The 18,562-nt window shown below is 36.7% G+C and overlaps 1 protein-coding gene across 3 annotated transcripts in view; it reads right to left on the reverse strand.

Annotated features, from left to right (window-relative positions):
- Positions 1 to 10,677: 10,677 nt before the first annotated feature.
- The window catches only part of KLHL15 (kelch like family member 15), a 28,390-nt gene continuing 20,505 nt past the window's right edge, over positions 10,678 to 18,562 (reverse strand). For all 3 annotated transcript variants that reach the window (XM_036840753.1, XM_036840752.1, XM_036840751.1), the window contains one exon: positions 10,678 to 11,921. In XM_036840753.1, the coding sequence (XP_036696648.1) occupies positions 10,812 to 11,921 (1,110 nt within the window). In that variant the 3' untranslated portion in view covers positions 10,678 to 10,811. The remainder of the gene's footprint in view (positions 11,922 to 18,562) is intronic.

Raw genomic sequence — 18,562 nt, forward strand, 5'->3', positions numbered from 1 at the left:
CGGCCACTTGGTCCTTACTTCCTGCCTAGTTGATTGCTGGGCTTGTTCTGTCTCAACGTGAAAATGTAAAAAGACAGCTGGGTAGACTGAGGGGTGGGGATGGGGGATGGAGGGGTCAGAGGGAGCTGGTGGGGGTGAGGGGTTTCAAGGCAAGGGGCAAAACTCAGGAACAAAACTGCCTCACTTACAGTGTAGCTTCTTGGAATCAAGAGAATTGAATGCCCAGTTCTTTGGCTAGTAAAGGCCCGAATCTCTGAGTCAGGACACAGTTGGTGGAGCAATAACAATATACCTTAAAAATATATATATTTCTCCACTTGCTCTCTTTCATGAAGGGAAGCCTGAGTATTCCATAATGTGAAGTATGGATCTATTTTTCTCAGTCTAACTCCATCTGCCTTAAAATTATTTTCAGGGCTGCTCACAATTTTATATTATGTTGCCTGTCAATCTTTCATTATTTTAATGGGTTTTTATTCTTTTCTGTAAGGTCATGGGATATTAGTGAAAAGTTGTGAGGAGTTTCACTGGAGGACTGTAATATCCAATTTTTCTCTTATCCGCTTTCAACAAAGAACTCTGCAGATCCACAGAATATTCATGAATATGATTTTTTTTTCTTAACATCTGCTCCCATAGCTCTGTCAGTGAGGAATTCATCATTCCCAAAGCATTCCATATGCTTTTCCACTCTGCATTTACCCATGCAATTTCCCCTGGCACAAATCCTCTTCATTTTTTGGCCTCTAGCAATTCAAGAACAGGATGTTTCGATCCTCCTCTTCTTTTGAGCCGAGGACACTGTGACTCCATGTTTGTGAGTACAAACATTCTAATCAGAATCATGCCAACATTGATGAAATTTAATGAAGAACATACTTTCCTGAGCAAACTCAAATCAATTTAATTCCTTGATATCATTTTTTCTGTATAATGCAGGTAAAATGTTTCTAGTATATATTTAAATTTATTTGCTTTTATTTTACTGAAATTATTTTCATCTGGAAAATTCTTGTTCATAAAAATGTCACCATGGAGACCTCCTTTAAAATTTGTCCCAATAAAAAAATTTAACCTCTTACAAGTGAGTTTACTTTTATGGCAATTTTGTCTACCAATTTCCTGAGATGCAAATTTTGTGGCCGTAAATTTTGCCAAGATGTGAATCTTCTGATAGTTTTGAGCCAATAACAAATGTAGACGATAGTAGTGGTGACCCTCCCCATACTCCCTTGGCACTCACCCTTCAGTACACCTGCAACTCCCCACCTGAGGGCTTTCTCTGAGCCAGACACCCCAGGCCAGAAGTGCTGGGGAGTTAATGTGCCTGGGAGTAACCCTGAGCCAATGACGGACAGCAGATGGAGGATAAATACCCGAGCTTCCTTGTCCTCTGGTGAGATGACTCAGGTGAGTTCTACAGTTTTTCCCAGTACCCCGGGGAAGGGGGTGGGATTGACCCCCAGTCACCCCCAGTGAAAAACTGCTTGCTGATATACCCTTTACTGGCTCATCCCCAGCCCTGTCTTATTTCCCACCTCCCTACTGATGCTTTCTGGAATGACCTCTTAGATCATTCTAATACTCTCATCCTAGTCTCAGATGGAGTCAGCTTCCAGGGAGTTCAACCTAAGATTACAAATATAATTGTATAAAGTTTCTGCCATTGTCAGTTATATTGTGTTGATTATTTTTATGGAGTCTAAATTTTTCATGGTTGGTGTTTTTTTTAATTCCCAGAGATAAAAAAATTTTTAATGAGTTAAAATAAATGAGCCCCTAAATAAAAATGAGCCACTTTTTCATCTTAACAAATTTTACTAGGTGCTATTCTATGTTGATTATTTCTACCAGAACTAGAATCCACTTGAATAGAAAACTGATAGATTGGATCTGGGTGCATGCCTGGGTCAGAACCTCCTGCCTCATGTGACATCCTGTGCTTTTTTGCACATCCTTTCTTAAAAAGCCTTTTTCATATTCTCCACCTAGAGAAATCCAACTTAATCTCCATGACCAAGTAGAAATGCCAATTCCTCCATGAACCTTTTACCGATTCTCATCAATAGTAACTATAACTCTGAGCTCCCACAGCATTCCTGTTTTTCCTTCTACTTGGCACCTTAAGTGATTTTTAGGTGTTTATGTTTCCTCATTAGATTGAGAGCAAAGTAGATCTTTTCTTTCACTCCCACTAGCACCCACATAGCAGGTATTCAATAAAAGTTTGAATGTATGTTTTCATTACAGAAGATGGAACCCTACAAAGAAAATTCTCATAATCCAGATCTAAGGAGAATGCTGTTTAGGGTTTCTTTTGAATCTGTAACATATACCACGCTTTTCTCAATATTTTATCTCTCAAATATATTTGATGCTTAATCATTTTGTTCCATCAGTATATTTTCCATCCCTTTGTTTTCTCTAAATTGTTTTATTTGCTTTCCATATTTAATGAAATGTGATGATATGATTTTTAATAATTGCCAATAATTAAAGATACCTAGTCATCATTTGAAATACTATACTGAAGAGTGACAAAGCATAATTGATGAAGAATCCTTCAAAATCCATAATAAAACACCAAAATATCATTGAAAAATGCATAAGTGACATGAACAGGAATTCATAGAACATATATGACAGACGTGAAAATTACTCAACACTCACTATCATCAAAGAAATAGTAATTAAAATACAATTTTCATCTATTAAATTGCTAATTTATTTATTTCTAAGTACAGGGTATGGTAATAGAGGAACTCATATTCACTGCTGATGTGAGTTTAATATTGTACAACTTTCCTGGAGCTTAACCTAGCAATATTTGTCAGGGACATCAGTTCATTTTTTTATTCCATCTTACAAAACTACATTTAGAAAACAATTTTAAGTCTGGAACATATCAAATGAAGAAATTTTTTAAATGTAGTATAGGAACAAGAGGGGCATGGTTAGATAAATTATGGTATAGCCATATTATGGAACACTAAGCAATCACTACAAATATTTTCAAAGAAATTGTAATGACTTGTGAAATTGTTTCTAATAAAATTTTATGTGGAATACAGGATACAAAACTAATCTCACTCATCTCCATAACACTCTGATCCCTGAGACAGCTTTCTGTTGACTCCTTATTTTCCTGGGTATGAGTCAATTTCCTGTTTCTTAGCATGTCTCACAATTTTTCATTAGAAACATTTTAGATAATATATTGTAGCAACTCTGGATCCTGTGGGGTTGTTTTGCTGTTTTTTTGGTTTGCTGTGTGTTTGTTTAGTGACTTGCCTGGAGGAATTGTGGTGGCTATTCCCCGCCCCCCTCCCCCACCCATGTACAACCACTGATGTCTCAGCTCACTTTTTTTTTTTAACTCTTGTTTTTATTTTTAAACTGGGATGCCCAGGGATCACCGGAGTCATCACAGCTTTGTGGTCAGCCAATGATTGGTCAGAAGTTACACTTAAACACCTTGAGCCAGTAAAGCTTCTGCCCTTTGCTGAGCAATCTGTGTGTGGCCTGGGGAATGCATTCAAAGTCTGTGCAGTTTCCAAGTCTATTACAGCTTTTATTTTCTGTGTTTACAAGGCCTCACATCCAGCCAGGGACAAGTAGCTTGCTAGGGCCCTCTTAGGTCTCCCCTTAGTTACACACAGCCTTGTCCATGAGCACAGCTTCCTAGACCACCAGGGTTAAAGTAAATATCTCATTCACAAGATCTCCTGGTCTGTCCACTAGTCTATTGCTAAACCCAATCACTATTGAGACCTCAGGCTAGCTGCAGTGTCGGCCACACTGACACATGGGATTCTCCACACTCCATTCCAAAGAAAGGCAGACCCCTCCAATGGCCCTGGTACAACTTCCATGCCACAGAGCTGGGGGACAAGGAGTTAGGATGAGAACAGCCCCAGGCTAAAACATCAGACTCCCACTGTTCTGAGGTTCAGTACATTTTCTTGAATACGTGCTTCTCAAGTTGTTGGATGCCTTTGGTCAATTTCCAGAGTCTTTACACTTTTTTTGACAAGTTTGTTCACTTTTAACATTGTTTTTTAGGGAGAGGATTTGCTGAGCTCCTTAGTTGGCCATTCTGGAAGTCCTGCTCCTTAAATCATACAAGTTGTACAAATTAATTACACAAACTTATCTTACTCCTGGGGGGAGGTGGGACCTTCCTTGGGATGTGAAATCCCCAGGGTAATGTTGCCTTGGCAAGATTTTCACTTCAAGCCTGGAAGCTAACTGGAGCTGCAGGAGTTAAGTCCTACTTTGTAAACCAGAGTGCCTGAATCAGTGGTCCTCTGTGCTTGTTTTCTTTCAGTTACTCCTTAGCCAGGCTTTTTCAAGAGCATTCATGGATCATATATATTCCATGAAAAAAAGAGCTCCGTGGTCAAATGTTTGATTTACACCTAGCTAAACAAAATCAAATGAATTAACATAAGGACTTCTCAGTCTTTTAACATGCTAATGTTTGAGATTCTCTAAGAGAGAGAAATGATATGTAGGGTTTCCTCAGATTATCATGACCACTGAACACTATCCCCCCCCAGAGCATTTCAGGGGTTTAATGATCTGCAAAACACCCTTTGGTCTTGTTTTATTTGACATTTTCAGCCTGGGTCAGAAATACTGGATATTAAGGGAAGAACTATCTGTTGACAACTGTGATAGCTGTATGCATCAACCTTTTAGACATAGGAGCGATGGTAGTGGAAACTGAATGGAGGGAAATTTCTCTGGGAGGTCAATTTTGGCAGACAATCTAGCTCTCTGATACAGCTGCCCCTCCTCACCAGGAGTATTTCATTGGTGATCTTCCAAGTTTCTGGGTTCTATTTTTATTAAGGCAGACTTATCATGTGCCAGACATTAAGTCAGACTCTTGGAAAATAAAAAGACAGCATCTGTCCTCAATGAGTACAGTTAACGGTAAGGTAAAGAAGACATTTATAATCAAGTGTTAGAGGAGGTGGGGTCTAGGTATCCACAAGGTGCTATGGTAAGACCAAGGGGACATTTAAAAAAGATGACAAAGGCCATGATGCCCAGGCTGCTTCTTGAAGGCCAAGAAAGGGTTAGCCAGGAAAAGAAGAGGGAAAGATCATGTGTGAAGGCAGAGAGGCTGGAGAGAACATGGCATATTCAGGGAACTCCCAGCAGCTTGCATAGCTAGAGAATAGGGCACAAGAGAGACTGAACAGGTATGAAGGGCATGCTAGGGAGTTTGAATCTTATTCTCATGGTGAAGGGGGATTACTAAAGGCTGTTGAATCTCAGGATCAGATTTACCTTTTGAAAGTTCACTCTGGAAGCAGTGTAGAAAATGGATTGTGGAGGTAGAAGATCAGAGAGAAAGCTCCAGGAGGCCAGTATGGATGGCAAGGTGAGGGCAGTTGACAGTTTAAAGTGATAGGAGTGGGTGAAGTAAGAAGTTGGGGTGAAGCGGTAGAGAGGCAATGGTAGCGCCACCTAATAATATATGGAATACAGGACAAGGGGCAGGTTTGGGGGGGAGAAGATAATGTATTGAGGTTTGCACTTGTTCAGTTTGAGATTCCGATAAAACATGTGAGAGATGTTCAGAAGATGGTTGGAACTCTGGGTTGAGAAATAGAGATTTAACAGGTATCAGCATAGATGTGGGTTAAACTGGACAGGGAATGTATAGACTGAGAAGAAAGCAGAGACAAAAACCCTGAGGAACTATATTATCTCCCTCTTCCAAATGCCTACAGAATCTTTTTGTAACTCATAAGGCAATAAACATTTAGCTCAGTGCCTATTATGTACAAAAAGTATCATGCTAGATATGAGGGTACAAAGAGGAATAAAAGAAGGTCCCTTCATCCAAGGAGACTATGATCTAATTGTGGAAGGAATTATACCCAACTAGTATGCAAAATGAAATGAAGTAAGAGCTATAAGTGTGTTGAGCATAGAAGAGGCAATTAATTCAATGGAAGAGATAAAACAGGTTTCAGGAGGGGAGGAGAGCATTTGAGTTGGGCTTTGCAAAATAAGTGGACTTTGCAAGCAGGGAAGGGGAAACAAGGCAAGCGATTTGAAGCTGGAAATTAGCAAAGATCACAACAGAATAGAGTGCGGGAAGTGATAGAAAGAGGCGGGAAAGGTGGCTTGAGGCCAGGATCCAGGGAATCCTGTCCAGGTTTCTCAGGAGTCCATTTTAAAGAAGGCACACATGTGCCTAAATACATCCAAGTGCTTGTGTTGTAGCAGATTCATTTCTACCGGATTCCCTGATTTCAGAAATGCCTTTAAGAACACTGAATCAAAAATGCTAAAGGAAATCTAAAAATCACCAAACTAAGGCTTGAGGGTTTATAAATGCTTTTTCTCAGTTCTCTATTTCCATTCTGCAAAACTCTGTTAGTGGAACTTTAATTACTTGGCTTCACTATACAATTTCCATTGCATGTAAGTGTAAATAATTTCACTCAAATGCTCTCATTTCAATCTGTGGCTGAAAGCATCGGTAGAAATTACATTTTTGTGGCACTTCCTTGGCACGTTGAAGGAAAACAAAATGTATACCGTTAATCAAGTCATGAGCGACTTTGAAAGTGACAGATTATATCAAGATAGTAAATAATAAGAGATGAAGTATATTTTAAAGATTAAAAATATTTTATTTAAACTTTTCTTCATAAACACTTTTAACATTTTTTTCAATTTAAAAACAGAATGGATAGCATAAACATGTTTTGAATAGATTATATTCACGGCTTGGGAAAAATTACCTGACAAAAATGTAAAGGCTTTCAAAACAGGTATAAAAGGCAAACCTTAAATTATTCTAAGATTTTTAAATCGGCCCTAGGATTATTTGACTACTGGCCCAAAATGTACCTAAAGGTCAAAATATTTTTTCTATAGACAAAATATGCCCAAGGGGTATAGGGCATATACAAGTTAGATAGAAAATAACCTCTCTGATCACCTCACTGGAACATTCCTTCAGAAAGCAAACACCTAATCCTTACTGATACACTGATTAATAAGGTTTTTAATGTAGTTGTTCCCAAAGATGTAAAAAGAAAATCTAAGAACATTAAGGAGGAACAAACAAAGCTGATGGCATTCTCTCAATGTTACTTGTGTAATATTGAAGTTATACTGGTATACTGAAAGGAAACGACTTTCATGAGTTTACCTATTCCAGTCTATGTCTATTGAATATTTGACTTTATAAACTCTTGATAAACTAATTTTTCAGAACTTTCATTTTTAAGATAAATCTCTTTTTAGAAGATATTTATCCCCAAACCAACTCTAATCTGATAGAACGTATGATCCCTAAAAATGTTCAGAGTACAAAAAAAAATAAAAAATGTATAATAGGCAAACAGGAAAAATGGCACTAGCAGTTTTACTGCCATATAGCCCTCATTTATATCTAATTTACACTATTATCTATGTTGTGTTTTATACTTCAGTCTAAAATTTTAAATTACGTATTCTCAAAAGAGCTAGTCTTTTCTGAGAGATAGCTTATAAACTGAAATAACAATTTATATTATAAACTGAAATGTTATGACCTACAACCACATATACATATATAAAAATAGTCCCACTGAACGTTTGACATGTTTAGATAATGCAGCTCAAATAATTTGTTATAAAATATTTTAAAGCTTAGTTTCATGTAATTAAGACAAAACCATTTTTACCACTTCTCCCCACACAAATGTGTGTGTCCTTTACTATGACTCGAGCAGGCTTCCCAGAATGAGGTGTCCAAAGGTGCTGCTTTAGAAAAGATAAGTGAAGGGCTCAGTCAATATTTCACAAATTATAGTAACACTCACACAGAGTAATGAGGACACAGAGAAAGCTGTCTCAAGAAAAGCTAATAATTCTATTAATTAAGCTTTACTTTTTAAAAACCAGTAGTATTTCTTCCAATACAAAACCTTCAAGGTGAGAATCTTGAATTTTATGAAAAGGTTGTAGTGCAAGGATTTTCTTTAAGCAGATTAAAATAAAAACTTAGAAGGTCAAAGACATGGAAGAGAACAAATGTTTCTAATTAAGATGCAATTAACAAAGATCAGCTATTTTTGTAAAGTCTGGCATTTAAAATGTAAAGTGAAAATTAACACACAAAGATCACAGCAATTACACTGTATAGTTTTAAATCTTACTGAATTTTAAAAAATCTATTTTGAGCACATATAATGTATATAAACAAAAATGGTTCCAAATGAAGCACACAAAAAATAAAGTTGAAAAAAATTCTATGAAAAAATTTTCCATAGTTTAGTATAACAAAAATAAATCTCTTTCAGCAATTAAACCATAATTTTAAAAGGGAATGTAAGTTACTCATGGATTTAAAATAACCTAAATTAGCACTACATATAAACAGAAGAGTTTTCTCATACATTCAGAACCCAAGCAATAACAACTATTCTTAAAGCTCAAAACTGATTACAGCTAACATCAGGTCAGACATGACTTAACGTGTGAAGCTAAACCCAGAGTTAGTTCAAGTTAAAAGATTTCACAAATTTTCCAAAACATGAACTTTGATCTTGGCCTTGTGTTTTTACAGTGAAGACCAAGAATATTCAATTGTTTGCCCAGATCTTACTTTAACTAGGACTACGAAGTCATATCTAAGCAATTAAAGAGAACCACCACTGGAGTGTAAAAGCCTGATGGGGTACCCTGTCTCGGTCTTTTCCAGCAAAAGACAACAATGAGGAAAATAATGAAGACATTACTGTTATTTTCTTTAAAGCAAGATGGCACACATATAAAACACTAAGCCAACTAATATATTAGAAAAAGAATTAAACGGCTAATCTAACTCCTAGTTTTCAAAAATAAAACGACTAAAAATGATTTTTAAGATGTAGAAAAAGACTTTTACCCATATTAGCATGGGAAACAGGATACTGAATTTCGTTTTTAGAAACTGAAAGTAAATGATAGGACCACTTAATAAAAATTTAAGTCTCATATACAAAAGAATATTAACTTGATTTCTAAAACCAATTCCAATGTTTTGCTTTTTAAAAAACTACTTATGTACCTGACTGTTTCTAGCCTCCAGTTGTAGAGTTTTAAAATCAGGTTTTTTTCATAGTTGTCTATTTTAATTGCAAAAATGAAACAAGTCTTCACATTTCCATGATTTCACTCTTCCACTTTATATTCAGTGGTGGCAGCAGCAAAAAAAAAAAAAAAAAAAGTGAAACTAGAAAACTTATACAACAGCCATATAGAAGGCATTGCAATATTGCACCAATATCCTAAGATCTGGCAAGTTTTGCCAGTGTAGATCTAGTCTGTATCGTATATAGAGTCTACTCAGAAGAAAATGGCATCAATTTGAATGATCCACTCCCTGGTTATTCTTGCTTAATTTTGACAACTATATGTTTTTTCTTCGAGTTTAAAGAGTTGAAAGGTGTGGCTAATCCTAAAACACTTATTATAAATGCTTTTAAACAGTTATTCTTGATCCATTCTGAACTTTGAGGTTACTATCCTTCATGCTAGTAGCTTTCAGTAAATAAAACAAAAGCTGAGGGCTTACATCCCCAGTGCCACTAAATATTTTGTACTAAATAAACAAGTAGATATGACCAGTTAAGATTATAATTCTATTCCTTACCTCTAAGTCAAAACTGAGCTCAAATTTTCCACAAGTTGCTACTTTCCATTCAATAACAGATGCAGCAGCCTTATTGAATGTAAAGAACGGGAGTTGCACTTACTTTTAAGGGGCCTTTATTTAGGAGTCTGGTATTACCTAAGTTCTCTTTAAAAGTGCTTGCACGCTGCAGGGCCAGGGCTTGTCATATACCACTCCGATTCTCACTAAAAACAGGGTAACATTAAACAGACTGCAAAGAAAAACATTTTCAAAAAGAAGACATACATCGATAAGCAACACTAACGTTTACTTTTGAAAATAAAACATAAAATGTTAGTTTTCATAAAACCATACATGTTTCAGGAATATAAGGAGTTTGAATATTACTGAATCAGTATGGACTGAAGATAGGCTACTCTGATACCAAACGAGGACTCCAGTTATTTTAACTTTCTAAAAATGTTAATACATGTAAAGACGTTACATCTAGAATACAAGTATGGCAAACCGTGTGTGCAAGTGCACTAGCTTAAAAATATAGAATCCTAACCACGCATAAAAGGGGATGTGCCTTATATATTCATAAGATGTAAGCAAGTATGGATATGCTTTCACTAACACAATGCAGATAAGAGAAGGCAGCTTAGAAATAGTGTTTTGAATATAAAAAAGTTAAATTTGTAGAAAATTTATATTTTTGCATTTTCAGCAAAAAGCCATGCAAAAAGGTCAAGAGTTTTAAACTTAAATAATAAAATCAAAAAGTCTAACAGACTGCAATACACCGAAATAAATGTTCAAAAAGATTTCAGATAGAGATAGGAACTGAAATTACATCCAGTGACACTTATCAGGTCTTCTCTTAGAAGATGCATGACTCCTACACTGACATTTGAAAGAAATGTTTAAAGCATAACATCAACTTCCCAGATAAGTGAATCGTTCTATTAAACTGCTTCTGGAAGTAGTTTCAAGAGCTAGCGCTTAGAATTGACTTATTGCATGAGTTTGAGGCCACTAAAAAGAAAAAAAAGGATGCGAGCACAGAATGAAAACATTTTTATATTAGACCAATGGCTTTGATAGTAAAACTGGTGAGGTTCTTCTTTATGTTTTTTAATTAACTACTTTGTCTCAAACAAATTTTTTGTTTGGCTTTTTTGAAGGGAGAAAGATGCCATTAGTTGCAACGTCTGACCTCGTCCAGTATATATTCTGGAAAATGCAGGTTGCATACTTGTAAACCATCCAGCTTGCAGGGCATCCGCGGGTACTCATCTTCCTTCCATTTGTTTTCATCCGGATCAAAAGTGAGAATAGAATCGCTGTAATGACCATTGTAGCAAAGGCCTCCAAGAACCATTATCTGTTTGTCCAGCACAGTCACACCATGGCCACTTCTACCAATTGGCATGGACGCCAAGATGGTCCACTGATCAGTCTCTGGGTTGTACACTTCTGTGGAAGGGCATCCCTGAGACTCAAAAGAGGCCCTCAAGATCACACAGACACCACCGAAGACATAAAGCTTGCCGTTGTAAGAAATCATCTTGTGAAAGCATCTAGCGTAATTCATTTTGCTCTTATTCTCCCAACAGTTGGTAACTACTTGAGTTCTCCTGGTCCGCTGTTCTATGGTCCCTTCTTTACTGGGGTCAAACACGCACACTTGTTTGGAGGTGGAAGATGAGGTGATTCCACCAGTGATAAACAACTTGTTATTGAGCACTGTCCCCTCATGTCCATATTTGTTAACTGGATAAGGATCCACAAATTCCCATTTATCATTGGTAATATCATATCTCTCTGTTGAATAGAAAGTCTCATCTCTGGTTCTGCCGGCTACAGCGTAAATAAACTTTCCAATAACACCAACTGCAAATTCTGAACGTGGTACAGACATGTCTGCCATCCGGAGCCAAGAGTTTTGTCTCGGGTCATACCTGAACACTTTGGAAGAAGCATGGAATTCGCCATCTGGGCCCAGTTCTTCCCCGCCCAACAAGAACACGAAGTTATTCACGATAGCAAGGCAGTCCGGACGCAGAGGTACTTGTGGGCCCTCCAGTTCCCACCAGACTCTTGGTTTCTTTAAGAGAAGTATTTTACTGTTAACCATGCTATGTCCAATCATGCCTCGGAATACTGTAGTTTGGGGTTTGGCAGAGCGGATGCGGCTTGATTTCATGTCCAACAGAGGCTGCTGGTGAATGTTCTGAAAGTAATTCAAGGCTTGATCAACTTCATAGCGCAGCTGTCGGGAGTATCTATAAAATTCTGATGTCTTAACCTAAGAATACAAGTAAAAGAATTTAACAACAAAAACAAAAAACAAAAACAAAAAACAAAACATCAATGGCAAACAAAATATCAAAGCCCACTAAGATGATTAGCTTATGATTTTAAGCTACTTTACTAAAACTGATTTCCTGTTAAGATCACATACTTTCTTTTTATTATTTTTTTTACAAAGCTTTTATCGTATTTGTTTTTGTAATTTGTATTTGTACTAATTTATGCACATTCCCAATCTTTTTAAAAGTAAACAAGTTATTTTCCAGGCACAAGCTAAATTCCCCTAACAAAATGTATTAATCACCTAATATATGTCGGGCCCTGGGCTACAAGTGGTGGCTATACGAGGACAAGTAGAGGTTTCACGGTAGAGGAAACGTTGGCCTTGGTTTTCTTAACCACAAGGAACACTGTAAGAACACCCATGACTGAATAATTTGGGGAATTAAGTTAGTGAGTTAGTAAAAATTTAAATACACACAAAATTCTCAGTTGGTTTTTGACATAAAAACTTGGTCTGATATCATTAACTCCTATAGTAATAATTCAGTTGACAAGAAAAGGTCAAACTTTTTCCTTTTTGTTTTTGGGGTTGGAACTACCTAATTATAATGACTGCTAACATCTTATGAAGCACTTTTAAGTATCATGCTAACTACTGTGGGGAGATTAAAAAAAAAAGAGTATAAGATGTGGTCCATTTCCTCAAAGAACTTAGAGTATATTTCAGGAAATGAAAACAAATACACATCTACCAGTTTTAAGTAAATGAGGCAACTGACAGTTAGGTATGAAGCTGTATAGCACATCTGTGAGTGCTACGAACTTTAGATAAAGAACGTATCAAACTGGTCCAAAACATTCAAGGGATATTTTGTGAAAGAGGTAGGAAGTTGGAAACCAAGCAGAAACAGCCTGTATCACAATGACAAGGGTGAGATAAGAGGGCTAGGATTTGGATGGTTACCATTTGGATCCTGTAGAGATAAAATCGACAGATTTTATACTGTTTCTCTTTACTGAAATTGTTCACTATTCTTATTTGCTGTGATTTCTTTCACAGTTATTTTGCTAGGAAGAATTAGGTTGTATGTCCAATCATTGTGATCGTATGATTAATTCTTTGTATTAAGAACAATTATACTATCTTTTCTCTTAGAGGGGTCATTAGGCTAACAAATTAAACATTTAAGCGCCTACTGTGCACAGCCAGTAGTCGACTGCTACACAGGTTTTGAAGTAACAGAATTAGCATAGTAATTAAGCACCACATCAAGCAGCCCAGTATGGTGATTAAGAATTCGATTTAGGAAATATCTGACTTTGCCACTCACAAGCTGTGTGATTTTGGGCAAGTGACTCAGTATCTTTAAGCCAGTTTTCTCATCTGTATTACTGGGACAATAGCACTTACACCTCATAACCCTAAGGTAGGAGACAGGCAAGATTATCCTACGCGGAAAGGACTTAGTATGGTGCCTGTCATGTGGCAGTGCAGAAAAAATTACGGCTGTTATTAGCTATTATTACTGACCAGGGGACATCTGTGGAAGTGTCACTCAATTTACGTTAATGCATCTGATGATGTGCGTTTGTTTGTGTAAATATTCAGTCTTCCAGAAAGTAGAGGAGAAATGAGAAAAACTGTTACTTTGTACCTAATCCTCACCAGAAAAGCATGACTGACGACATGCAAGTAGGAGGAAGCTTTAGAGGAAGCAGCCGTGTTGTTTGGAGATCAAGAAAGAAAGGAAGGGGAATGGTGCCCATAATGGATAGGCAGATCTCAAGATTTTCAAAGGAAAATTAGGATCAATTCCAAGATCAGAAACTGTGTAAAGAAGCTCGAGAAGGCTTGGAGGCTCTCAAAAGCATAATGCTGACTGCATAATTGCAAAACATACTGATGAGGGGAAGAAAGGGGGAAAGTATCTAAAAAATCTGATGTGCTGCAGAGAGCTTTCTGGAATTCGGATGTTAAAAAACTACTTACGACAGATGGTAAAAAACAGGCACATAAAACAAGTATTATAAAGAGTGAAATGGAGCTGTAAGAATATTGTGAACAAAGCTAAAGCCTAAGGAGGAATTGTGACTTTACAAAGTGCCAGATAGTGAATAAATGGCATTTTAGAGGTTAAAGTAAAAAAAAAAAAAAAAAAGTAGAGGAAAAAGTGAATTCCCCCCTGGATGAGGTGGTTAATGTAATATTAACAAAGATAAAGAGAAACAGCCTATCTTATTTCCATTCTCGGCTAAGAATATTATATTCTTCCCAATCTGAAGATCAAACACAGTAACTAAGAAAAAACTTAAATCCAAGATGGCTGAGAAAAAAGAAAAACCAGCTAGATATTCTCACCGAGTTCAAGTCATCTGATCTCACAAATCATGTCCTGGGATCCTAGGAGCCTTCACAGATAAGGCTGTTTAACTGCTTTCTGTAATCTGTGTGGAATCACGAAGGATGGCAGAGGACTAGAAACCAGACAGATTTCCGAACTAAGACTGGTTAGCTTGAGCCTGATCCTGCATTGTTAAAAACTAGTTAGTGCTTGCATATAAGAAAGCAGTACAAACTAGGAGGCAACACAGACTCACCAAGTAATGCCAAGACTGACCATTTCTGGTTTAATTTTTGATGATGTAACAACACTGCTAGAGAATGAGAGAACCTATGACTTCAGCAAAGTAATCAACAAAGCCTAGTCATAAAGAAAACAGAAACACTAGGGACCCATGAACCACCTGAAATTGCAACAGTAATTATGTTAATGCATTTGGGGGGGGAGGGGGGAAATCCACAGCTTTTATCAGATGTTCCAAGGATCCACAAACTCCAAATGTAAAGCTTTAACTGACTCTATCCTCACTACGAACCAACAATGTGATATGACAGTCTTAAGAACTAATAAAATCATCGACTGAATTAGACAGTCCCACCCTCTGTTCAGGTGAAACCACAACTAAGACAGTGTTGAATTCCACCAGTGTACTTTAGACAACAAAGTGGATCATGTCGAGAAGACAGCAAAGAGATCCAAATCACAGGAAGAGTGGTCAAACAGATGAAGAATGTTTCAATCCAAGAGAAGACTCAGGAGAGAAAGATGACAACTGTTTTCAGGACCAATAAGTAGAAGTTAAGAGAAAGACTTTAGGCCAATATAAGGAAAAGCTTTGCAATTAGGACTGACAACATAATGGATGTTCACTGCATTATTATTTGTAAGAGCACAAAAACTGGGCACAACTCACATATTAATATGAAATTGGTTGACCAAACTCTGGTATATAACATGCAATCATTAAAAGGAATGAGATTAATCCACATGCAGTAACACAGACATTCAAAATGTCAAAATGACAAAACCTGCAGAACTGTATATATAATATTCTCAAAAAATAAAAATGGAGTTTTGCAGTCAGCAGTATATGTAGGGGAAAAATGTATATAATACATGTACAACATATAGTTACCAGTGAGCTCTTGAGGGGCTTGCCCTTTTTAGATTCGAAATAGGTCTGTATTGGGCTTTTCTACAGGGACTACAGTAAAAAGGGTACGGGTACATGTTCCCAAAGTGAAGAACTGTCTACTTCTGGAGTCTAGCATCCTGCCACTGAAGGTAGTCCAGGTGTGGCCACCTATCAGGAGGGCTGGAGAGAAATTCCAGCATCACACGAGGACTAGGCAGAATGGCCTATAATGGCTTTCCACCTTCCAACCCCAGGTTCTTGCAGATCATGTCAAACTGGGCCAGCTTAATGGCTTCCTAGAGTCACTTCCTAGTCTTTTCTTTTTTTTATATACCCAATCTTCTGGTCCCTTTGTCCTCTCCCTATTCATTCTATTGTGCTCCTTTGATATTTGGGTTCCAATGAGTTTACAAGAATCACTTCAGCACTATGTTGCAGTCCCAGTCAAAGCTACATCTTTACCTGATCTGTTCTACCTCTAAGCCCACAATAATGGAAGTTGTGCCTTTTGAGATAGCTATTATACCCTAAAAGATATTCTAACCAAAGAAATTTAGCTCCTACTTCTCTCTGCCAAGGCTAGAAGTTCTAGATCTACCTTGCCTTTTCCCAGGGCTACTTATTGCTGCAATTTTCCTCTAAAACCACACAATATCAATAAGCATAACTAGCTTCTCCTTTCATGATAGAAACAGGAAATTAATGCCTCTGTGATAATCCTGGACAAAGTAATTATAGATACACTCTGCTTTAAAACAAAAAGTGTAGGGCCAAAAGCTTCTTTGTGAATGGAATCACTTAAAATGCATTAATGAAGGGAGCTATCCAAAAAGAAACGTGTGGCTCATCTTTTCACAGAGAAAGCATTTCTCTCATCATTTGCTCCTCATATAACAGTTTAACTATCTGTGTATCAGGCTCTCTCAAAAGAAAGATATGGAAAGACTGACATTTCTTTCATGTTCTGAAATACTTTCCTTATCCTTTCTAGGACTTAAAAAGCTGTCTTATTTTAAAACTTGGAAAGATTATCACGTTTTTTGCTTTGATACTTTAAAAAGTTATATTATGAAAAGCATTTTGAAGTGAAAGTATTTATTACCTCTTAAAAACAGTGATCTGAAAATTTTAAATTGGCCATTTCCTCCTCTAATCTTTTGGTTTAATGAAATTGTGTGCATGCACATATGCATTTAGAGAAAATGTGAGAAATTAATAATTTTGAATGTGATTCCTCTGAATATATTTATTAAGTCAAAGAAATAATAGCTAGCCGTTAGCACTGGGTAAAAATTCCATGATTCTCTTCTGTCAAAATGTTATATAATCCACTTACTAAATTTTTAACTTTTAAAGGTAATTTGTTTATACTGCTCTTAATTTTGAAAGAATTAAAATGAAGCTGGCAATATAATTAAAACAGGCATTTCCATAGAGCTTACTACCTTTATTTGATTAAAAATCTACAATTTTAAAGTATCTACTATAACAGGCTATAGTTTAAAAAATGATTTTAGGCTTTCAGCCAGCCAATTTAAGGTATTATCAGCTGTTTCACCTTTCAAAAGGATTTTAAATGCCCAATATACTAAACCAAAGAAACAAAAGGCCTTTTATTAGTTTATCCAGTTGTAGGGAGGTGGGAGGGGTGAGGACTGAGGGTTAGAATAATCTCTGAACTCAAGATCCCAGGTCTTAGACTTGACACTGTCCCCAAGTCACTGTGTGACCATGGAGCCTCCAGTTTAGGTATTTTCCCTTTATAAAAGGAGTAAGTTGCATGAACAGACACCTACCTCTCTGGCCCTCCTACATCCAAAACTGCTAACCTAATTTTTGCAATGATGAGTATAAGGTGTCATGTGGAAGGAAGACTGAGCCCTGGCTGTCAGTTTTATCATCCTTCCTCCATGATTCAGTATTCTCAAAAGAAATACCCAAAAATAAAGCAGTTACTGTCATGGAGCTTTAGTGCGAAAACAAATTATGTCTTTGGGAACCACAGCGACATTTGATATTAATTTTGATAATTCAGTTAAAATGTGGAAGCCTTTATATGTTGTACTGCAAAAACATCTACCCTGATATCAGAGGCTTACTTATAAAATCATGCTCAGAACTGAAGCTTGTATTGATTTATGTGAAACAAAATCATCACCAAAAAAGCTAGTTACAAAATGCCTTTAATCAATCCCTTTGTCCTGAAAAACTGAAAAATGACCAGGGATAAGGCTATTTAAAAAAATTAGTTCCTGTTAAGCACAAATCCTCTCAATAACACTATAATTGCAGTCAAATACCAAACAGTTAAAACAAATTTTAAAAAGGATTTACACATCCTGTCCTCTCCAAGTAGGCAAGAGTCTAAAGTATTGACAGCTTCAGAAGGCAAGTGACCAGGGCAAATGGGGGCAAGGGAAAGGACTCCCTCAGGACAATATTCTTATAAGAGTTTCAGCACAATTTGGTGAGTCCTCTATCCCTTCAACTTTTCTATAGATAGTGAAAAATATTTAACTCAAAAATAAATGTGCTTCATATGTAGAAAATAAACTTAACGGTTACCAAGGGGGAAAGGGGGGCGGGTGGGAGGGATAAATTGGGAGATTGGGACTGACATATACACACGCTACTATATATAAAATAGATAACGAGTAAGAACCTACTGTATAGCACAGGGAACTCTACTTAATACTCTGTAATGACCTATATGGGAATAGAATCTAAAAAAGAGTGGATATGTGTATGTGTAACTGATTCACTTTGCTGTACAGCAGAAACTAACACAACATTGTAAATCAACTATACTCCAATAAAAATTAATTATAAATAAATAAATAAATGTGCTTAGGGAATTCCCTGGGGGTCCAGTGGTGAGGACTTGGCGCTTTCACTGCCAAGGGCCCAGGTTCGATCCCTGGTCGGGGAACTAAGACCCCACAAGCTGCGCTGCAAGGCCAAAAATAAATAAATAGACAGATAAATAAATGGGTTTAGAAAGTCTAATTTCCTTCCAATTTTGGTACAACAGTAATAGAGCACCACTAGAAATTAAATGAGTGCACAAGCCTAAAAGGTAGAAAATAATGTAAAAGACTTAAGAATATCTTATCACCTGATTACACTAATATTTAGATAGTACAACTAAGTTCTAGA

This window comes from Balaenoptera musculus, chromosome X (genome assembly GCF_009873245.2).
Source record: "Balaenoptera musculus isolate JJ_BM4_2016_0621 chromosome X, mBalMus1.pri.v3, whole genome shotgun sequence".
NCBI lineage: Eukaryota > Metazoa > Chordata > Mammalia > Artiodactyla > Balaenopteridae > Balaenoptera > Balaenoptera musculus.